General features: G+C 48.1%; 1 protein-coding gene across 1 annotated transcript in view; it reads left to right on the plus strand.

The window, feature by feature from the left end:
* Nucleotides 1-9,087, plus strand: part of ATP9B (ATPase phospholipid transporting 9B (putative)) — a 291,524-nt gene that overhangs the window by 233,073 nt on the left and 49,364 nt on the right. The window contains 4 exon segments of the mRNA XM_032293812.1: nt 3,378-3,539; nt 4,254-4,346; nt 7,513-7,596; nt 7,997-8,167. Coding sequence (XP_032149703.1) covers nt 3,378-3,539; nt 4,254-4,346; nt 7,513-7,596; nt 7,997-8,167 — 510 coding nt within the window.

Below are 9,087 nucleotides of genomic sequence, written 5' to 3' on the forward strand. Positions count from 1 at the left end.
CCGCCCCACGTCCCACTACCCGGAGGACCAGCAGGTACTGGGGCTGACACCATACCCCGCCCCACGTCCCACTACCCGGAGGACCAGCAGGTACTGGGGCTGAGACCGGACCCCGCCCCACGTCCCACTACCCGGAGGACCAGCAGGTCCTGGGGCTGAGACCGGACCCCGCCCCACGTCCCACTACCCGGAGGACCAGGAGATCCTGGGCAGGCACCCAACAAGCTGCACAGGCCCTTACATGCGGGTGAATTAATAAAAGTAAATGCTATTTTTCTCTTAAATATGGAAATGAAGTATCTCCCTTCATAGTGTTACTTACAGAAAAATAATTCTATACAGTTACATCTTGTTAGTTACTAATCTAATATGTAACATTTTGCTGTCCCTGAATTTATAAATAGCTAACTGTATGGTCTTATGTGTTTGCGTGAGATTTGCATTTCTATGTGATGAACACTGTACATAGTCACCCCTCCTTCCGAAGGCAGGTGTGAAGCATGTCCAGCAACTGGGACTGTGGCGTGAATCAGCGGGGCTGGAGAGCCGCTCGGGGAAGATGAAAGCCATGGTGTGGGCAGACCCGCTCCCTGCCGGAAAAGGGAACCGCAGCCTCTGAGCCTCTCTCTCCGGTTCCAGGGAGGAGGGACCCCAGTTGCCTGAGGGCTCCGGTCGTTGGTGTGAGGTATTACCTCCTCTCTGTGTAGAGCAGGAAGAGTTGTGTGCCATCCGTGGAAATAGAAAATGGCACTTCAGATCACATCTGCTCTCTGGGATGCCGATGAAGAACTCCAGCTGAGAAGAGCTGTTTGACTCCTTTTCTGTAGAAGTGTGTGTCGGGTCTAGTAACTGATATGACTGCAAATGTAGAATCGTAGTTATAATCTCCCTCTCAATCCTGCTTTTCCAGAAGTATTTTATTCCATACATCATAAGCTGACCTAACTTTGTAACCCTTTTGAAGTCTCAGAAATGTATAAAAGGTAAATGCTGACACATTGTACACATCATTTAGAGCTGCATAAATATGTGTGTGTCTTCATTACCCTAGACCAGTTGGCCTGTTTGTTTGTTTAGTTCCTTAATTAGAACATAAATATGTTTGAGAAAGTCACCTGAGGTCATTTCACGTGATAGGAAAGAAGCTGGGGCTTTTGCACTACGGTTCTCTCAAAAGCATGCCCAGGGGGCTGGGTCAGTGGCAGTGGCACCTGGGCAGCCTTGAGAAGGAGGGCCAGGTGCTACCACCTCCGTGCGGCACTGGTGACACCATCATGATCCCTGGCTTCACTGTGGCACTCCCCACCTGCCACATGCACACAGCTTTTTCAAAGCCTGGAAGAGACATGGTGGTGGGTCGTTTTCCGTTTTCTCTGCACAGCCCGCCTCGGCAGTGCCCTGCTGCGTCGAGTTTAAAGCATGAAAAGAAAGGAAGCAGTTTTCACCCTCAGACTATGGAAGGTCACGCTGGAGGAACTCTGTGGTCAGACGTCTGGGGAATTGCTTAGAAAATCTGACTTTAAGAGTTGTTTCTGGTCTGCCCATGAGCACGTGTCTGGAGGGCTCCTGTGAGAAAGGATGAGGACGGAGCCCTGGCGTCCTCTTGGGGCCTTGCTGTACTGACCGTCCACCACGTGCCCTCACACCTCATTTCTCGAATCCTCGCTGCAGCTCTGAGCGCTGCCTCGGCCACAGCTGTTCTGTAGACAAGGACCCTGGGGTCGCAGGGCAGCAGCCATTTGCCCAGGGTCTGATCCCAACCTGAGCAGCTAGCCGCAGAGCCAGAGCTCGCTAAGCGTGGGAACCTATCCTCACAGGAATGTTCAGGGCCCACGATTGACTTAACCGTATCCTAGACACTAGGCAGTATTTAAAATGTTCCTGAAGTGACTTGCATTCTCAGAACCCAAGCGTTTAAAATGGTTTGGCTGAGAGTGAGGTGGTAGTTAAAACTGAAGGCGAGGACCTGCTCTTCAGGAGAGGGAGCTGAGAATGAGGTGGGGTTTCAGAGGAGGCCTTGTCCAGGCCGTGAGGGACTTGAGCACTGTGGGTGGCAGCCAGCCTGCAGAGCAGACGGGGACCCTGACTGAAGTGGCCATGTGATTGGGCCATCCTGCGGGTGAGGCGTCTCATCCCTGCAGCCTGGTAGGATGTTAGGAGAGCATGTTCTCAGGGTTGGTGCACCTTTAGCTGCATAATAGGATTGGTGTGTCATGTTTATCTAATTAATGTCTGGTGGGAGGTTGCTTTTAAAGACAGAGTTTCATCAGAAAACACTTACTGTCATAGTACTGTTTACAAATTATTAATGTTAAAATTGCTCTTCTTGTGATTGTTAGCTTTTAATAAATCAATAAATAATTATCAGTAAGAACACATTCTATTTTTGAGTACCTGCCATATGTCAGGGAATCACTCATATTATTTTGGCCCCAAAACCATTTGGAAGTACATTTTTCCACCTGACAGGAGAGGAGCGTGCCCCAGCAGAATGAAGACCTGGCCATAGCTTTCACACTTAGGCCTAGAGCCCAGGTCTGCTTTCTGTTGTCTATTTTGTCTCCTTTAAATTTGCAAATATTACATGTAAATACATTAATTAATTACTCACCAGTTTATGTCTTATTTTAGGGAAAAAATAGTATAAACAAGAGATTCAGAAATCAAACACCACATGTCCTCACTCATAGGCGGGTGTTGAACAATGAGAACACATGGACACAGGGAGGGGACCATCACACACTGGGGTCTGTCCGGGGGAAAGAGGGGGGGGGCGAGTGGGGGGGGGGGAGTATGGGGAGAAATGCCAGATACAGGTGATAGGGAGGAAGGCAACAGATCACACTGCCATGTGTGTACCTATGCAACAATCTTACATGTTCTTCACATGTACCCCAAAACCTAAAATGCAATTTTAAAAAATTAAAAATAAATAAATAAATAAATAAACAAGAGATTCAGACTGTTTGCCCTTTCATGGAGTCCATGGAACCGGGGAGGGAGGAACCTTGAAAAGTCGTGTAACTGTGTAACTTGCTCACCCACCCACCGAAGATGGATGGGGCGAGCTACATTCTCTATATTAAAAGCATCTGGCTCTAGGGAGCAATTAACACAAATTGTAAAGAAAGTCTTTATGATCCGTAATGGTCTTCATTTTAAAGAATAATACTAAGGGACTTTGTCGTATTGCTCAGTGTTCCTCTAGAAAATGTCATTCAAAAGTTTATACTTAGCTGCAAAAACAAGAAGTTCTGAACAGCTAAGTATTTCTGCAGTTCTCTCATGTTGGCCAGCTTTCTAACCACCCACGTGCTGTGGCCTCCATGCGGCTTTCCTGAGGCAGTGGGACGTCATGTGTTGCTGCTCTCCCATAGGTCGCTCTGGTGCAGTGGACGGAGAGTGTGGGCCTCACATTGGTCAGCAGGGACCTCACCTCCATGCAGCTGAAGACCCCCGGTGGCCAGGTCCTCAGCTTCTGCATCCTGCAGCTGTTCCCCTTCACCTCCGAGAGCAAGCGGATGGGCATCATCGTCAGGGTGAGGCTGCAGCTCGCCTGCCCCCAGGCCTGTGACGAGGGTGCCACACCATGGCTTCAGACATTTCGTTTTCGGGCCATTTAGACACAGATTTTCCCGAAAGAAAGTTAAATATTTACTCAAGTGCTTTATGCTGTTACAGTTTTTATTTAAATGAAATCTTAGCTAATAAATTATGTGTGCAAAGCTAGTGTGTCTCTAGTGTGAAAATAACTCTCCTGAGACAACTAAGGCAGAATCAATAATGTGGATGGGATTTATTAATTTTTGAAATCAACTAAAGCTGTTTTGATTTCAACAAAAATAACATGCCAAAGAGTTCTACTTTTAAACATTGATTTATGACCATAAAGTTGCTAAAATAGACTTTAATTTTTTTTTAGCAAACACCAAAATCTTATCTTGAAAGTTGATTAAACAATGAAGCATTCAATCAAACTATAAAAGTTTAAGAGAACGCAACCCAAATCATATATTCGTTAACACATTCAAACATTTCAGCGTCTCAAGACACACAGTTGGTTCTCAGTCCTGGTCACACCAGCACTGGAGAGAGGGCCCAGTCCTCCGCGTGGAAGATGAGTGAGGAGCTCACCATGCAGAGCACGCTCAGTAGGAACGGCTTTTCCCAGTGTGTGTTTTATGAGACTGGCAGTTATCTGCACCGAGCACTGCAGCCTCAATGTGCCTGTGTTTATCTCTGTTCCACGACAGGATGAATCCACGGCAGAAATCACGTTTTACATGAAGGGCGCTGATGTGGCCATGTCCACCATCGTGCAGTACAATGACTGGCTGGAAGAGGAGGTAAGGGAGTGATTCTCAGCGTTGTTCACAGTGCTTTTATGAAATTTACTGAATAGATGACAGAAAAATGATAGCCTTTCCCCAGCTGGTAGACACTGGTATCATTGAAATAAATTGAGCTGTCAAAACGTCAAACCAGACACTGATGGAAACCACATAGGTTGTCAAACACAGTATCATTTTCTACTAAATTATTTTAAATGCTTACAGTTCTCAGTTTCATATAGCACAAAAAGTAGGAGTCCTATTTAATTATAAGTAGTTTACTTTCTGTATAAATAATTATCATTTTTGTTTTGTGTGTGAGTGCATGTCAATCTATACAAGTAGGTCCTTACAGAGAATATTTTGTGTATAATAGTGAGAAATAGAAAGCATTATCAGTCATTCACTATTCTGAAATAATACTTATGTGTAATCAAAGTTATATTTTAATGTATTTCTTTTGTAACATAAATATTTGAAAGGAGATTTTCATTAGAATTTTAACCTAATGCTAATGTGTGCATAAGATTCACTTAAAAACAGAACCTGAGATGCAAGTGTAAGCAATCCCATATTTCATTAAATTCTCCTTAAATAAATATTTGTAGATAGCCTCATGAGATTAGCTTATCGCTGAGTTGATGTATTAATGAGTAGTTGGATTTCCGAGTCCATCGGAGACCATTGTCATTGTCAACGTGGCCCTTTGTCCTGTGTGCATGTGGCTGTTGGAATCCAGTCTCTCCTCCTTCCCTGGACAGCAGGGATGGTCTGTCTGTGCCCCCACGCCCTGGTGTTCGCAGCGGTATTGGCAATATGAATCAATATCTCCTTCAGGGCACTTTTATTTCATCAGGGACATGAATAAATTAAACTCCCTGAAGACCTAGTAAAATGCCATAAAAATTACTTTTGGTCATAATGACGTGCAATTAATTGTAAAATACTTGTTTAATTTATTTAGCTTTATGAGGTCAGATCAATAAATGTCTTACAGCAGACAGATAATGTCAGAATGTTTTTCACAAAGATAACTTTATTAAAAATTCTTTGTGCCTTTATTTTCTCACATTGTATTTTCTTTCCTTGGATAAATGGTTTGCCCCTTCACCAGTGTCTTTGTTGTGATATTACTACAGTGTTGAAAGCCCTTCATTGTCTTTAAAAAGAAATGAAACAGCAGGTTCTTTGAGCCCGAGTTCAAAGTGCGTTATTCTGCTTCCATCAGGCTCCTCCAGAACTGAATTTTTGGCTGTCAACCTGTGTTCTCCAAGTGTTTAAAACAAAAACAAAAACTTTTCAATGATCACATAACAGAAAGGACCACTTTCTGAAAACCTGAGATGTGAGAATATGTAAGTCTGTGAACAGACCTGAAATAGTGATGTCCTGGATGACTGGAGGTGTGAGGTGATGGGCTTCCTTCCCTCTAAACACAAACTTGAGTTAGGTGCTGGACATCATACTGTAAAGGAAACAAGTACAGGTCAACCTTGAACAACTCAAGGGTCAGGGCCTAGGCCCCCGGCGCCGTTGAAAATCAGCCCGTCACTCTTGACTCCCCAGCACTTAACTACATAGCCTCCTGTTGACCGAAGCTGTACCAATAACACGGATAGGTAGATTAACGCATTATGTGTTATGTGGATTATATACTGCATCCTTACAATAAAGTAAGCTAGAGAAAAGTGTTGTTAAGAAAATCATGAGGATGAGAAAATGTATCTGCTCTTGAGTAAGTGGGAGTGGGTCATTGTGAAGACCTTCTTCACCATCTTCATGTGGAGGAGGCTGAGGTGGAGGAGGGTGGGTCTGGTTCTCTCAGGAGGGCAGAGGCAGAGCAGGTGGCGGAGGTGGAAGGGGAGGCAGGAATGGCAGTTTCACTCTGCTTGAGCTTTACTGAAAAACATCTGTGTAAAAGTGGACCCACGCAGCTCAAATCCATGTTGTTGAAGACTCATCTGTCGCTAAAACTGGGAATGACAGGAGGTATAATGCGATGACAGCCTTGACTGTGTAATTCACAGTGATTGTCACCTCCTTTGTCTACGGTAACACATGACCCTGTAGAGGTCACTATTCCGACTCCTAAACAGGAGAGAAAGAGACACAGCTGGTGGGTGCATGAAAAGGGGCGCAAGACCCACTGCCTCTCCTCCAGCCCCTCCTGCCATCCCTGTAGCCTCCAAATCTGTATCAAATCCAATAAACTGGAGGAATTTAAAAGAAATTGCAAAAAATATGAAGAATTCAATCATGTTTATTGGCCTCCAGATTGACCTTGATGAGCAGATACAGTACCGTGGCTTCATTAGCATGGGGCCTCCTGTGTGAAGGGCTCCTGTTCCCCTGGAGAGATGATGGGCAGTGACAGGGTCTCTGTGTGTGACTGGGGGGCCATGACATGTATGTGTGCACACTTCATGCGTTTCCGAGTGTGCAGATGTGCCTGGGTCATTTCTCAGCACTTTTCCTGGGCAGCACAAGGCACTCCCCTTGCCCTGTCAGCAGCACCACCACTACACCCCCCATGCCCTCCCTGGCACCAGACACTCCCCTCGCCCCGTCCCCAGCACTGCTGTGTGAACCCCCTCCATGCCCTCCCTGGCACCAGATCCTCCCCTCGCCCCGTCCCAGCACTGCCTTGTGCATCCCTGTGCCCTCCCTGGCACCAGGTGTTCCCCTTACCCCATCTCCTACACCATGGCATACACTCCCCACGCCCTCCCTGGCACCAGGCACTCCCCTCCCCCTATCTCCAGCACTGCCACATGCACCCCCTGTGTGTGCTTGCTGTATGCAGTCTGGTGTCCAAACTCTAGAGTGGTGGTGTTCTAAGGATTCAGGATATGTCTTTTTGAAAAGCCTGTGTTGTGGTAGAAAGAAGCTCTGCTGGGCACCAGGAGAGCCCTGGCGGGGTGTGCGCCACCTCCATCCAGCATCTTGACCTCTCCAGTGAAGGGGTGGATGGGATTAGAGATAACAGACAGGTGGTAAGGTTAAAAGGATATATTGTCTGTAAAGGCATCCCTCTGCTGAGTCATCTCTGGCCTTGGTGATGAAGGCAGGGTGCCAGGCATGAGAGCAGATCACCAGCAGTCAGAGCGGTGCTGCCCCGGCCCCACACATGGCTGCAGGGACTCTGTGGGACCCGCCCGTGACTCGGCCTCTCCTTTTCCAGTGCGGAAACATGGCACGCGAAGGACTGCGGACCCTCGTGGTTGCAAAAAAGTCGCTGACGGAAGAGCAGTACCAGGACTTTGAGGTGAGCTGACTCCCAGCCACCCCATCCTCCCACGACACTTCTTTCCTCCCACTGAAATTAGTTCTTCCTGTCTTTGTATGAAATTAGAGCTGGGATTGCTGTAGTCTAGGAGTGAAGGCAGCTTCACTCAGCAGGAGCATGGGGTGATCCTCTGCATTTCTGCTTCTACCACTTCTCCAGTCTGCTGGGAAAGGAGGGTCACAGAAGCAAAGAAGTGCCAATTTCCTTAGAATTGTGCTTGATAACTCCTAAATATCAACAGTCCAGCCGAGCTGAGTACACACAGAGCATGTGCACATAGGCATCTCCGCCTCTGTCCCCAGAGCCCATGCAGCTCTGTGGTGTGCACGCGGAGCGCGTACACACATGTGCACACAGGCGTCTCCCCCTCTGTTCCCAGAGCCGATACACTCAAGCCAAACTGAGCATGCATGACAGGACCCTCAAGGTGGCCGCGGTAATCGAGAGCCTGGAGAGGGAGATGGAGCTGCTGTGCCTCACGGGCGTGGAGGACCAGCTGCAGGCGGACGTGCGGCCCACGCTGGAGATGCTGCGCAATGCTGGGATCAAGGTACCGTGGGCTCACCTCTGGTGGTCCGCGCTGCTTTTGCTGAAGCAAACAGTGCTTTTCCTTGGGCATGCTGATTTGTGAAACTCTGAGCTGTGTAAGCAAAGCTGCCCACGAACTCCCCTCCCTCGGGGACATCTTCGGCTGGAGCAAACGCAAATCCCCACGCCGCCCCATGCCAGACCTTCCTCTCTACACCTCTTCCCTCTCCAGACACCCCAGCCTTTCTAAAGAGGAGCCTTGGCCCCGGCCCTCACAATGTCAAACCTGCCACGTGCCATTTCCCAGGGACGATTATGTATGTACCCCTCACAAGATGCATGGGGCCATTGCCCGTAGCACCTGGCAGAACGCTGTGTCTGGCGAGGCTGGGCCGCTGCGTTCCCTGTGGAGCCCGGCCCCCTCCTGCCAGAGCCTGTGTGCCGCCTCTGTGAGCTCTCCCCGCTCTGGTATGTCCAGCATGGCAGCACGTGTTCCTTGAGGTGGGAGTGCGTGAGAATTCAGACCTCGTGGGCTTTGCCTTCATTCTCAGATAAATTGTGCCACATTTGGAATCATCTCTTGCTTCAGGACATATTAGAGTTGAGAATACAGAATATTCAGACATGCACTACATCCATTCATTTTCTTGATGATTTTGAAGGAGTAATGCGTCCACATTGACACAAACTCAGCACAAAGGGACGAAGGGACACCCGGTGGAAGCTGCTTCTCAGTGCTGCTCAGCCCCTGGGCTCAGCAGCAAGAGCCTGTCCCAGAGATGCCTGGACGTGCAGGGCAGGCGTGAAGCTGCTTGTCCTCCCTCTGGCTCTGTGTTCTTTCCCAGCACCTTCTCTGTAGCTGGAGGACGCCCTCTCTACCTCAGCTGTGTGGCTCGTGCCTCCACCCCCACCATGCTCCCAGCAGGCAGTGCCCACCTTCCC

Source organism: Sapajus apella, unplaced genomic scaffold, assembly GCF_009761245.1.
Source record: "Sapajus apella isolate SASKATOON/1434 unplaced genomic scaffold, GSC_monkey_1.0 scaffold30, whole genome shotgun sequence".
NCBI classification, from domain to species: domain Eukaryota; kingdom Metazoa; phylum Chordata; class Mammalia; order Primates; family Cebidae; genus Sapajus; species Sapajus apella.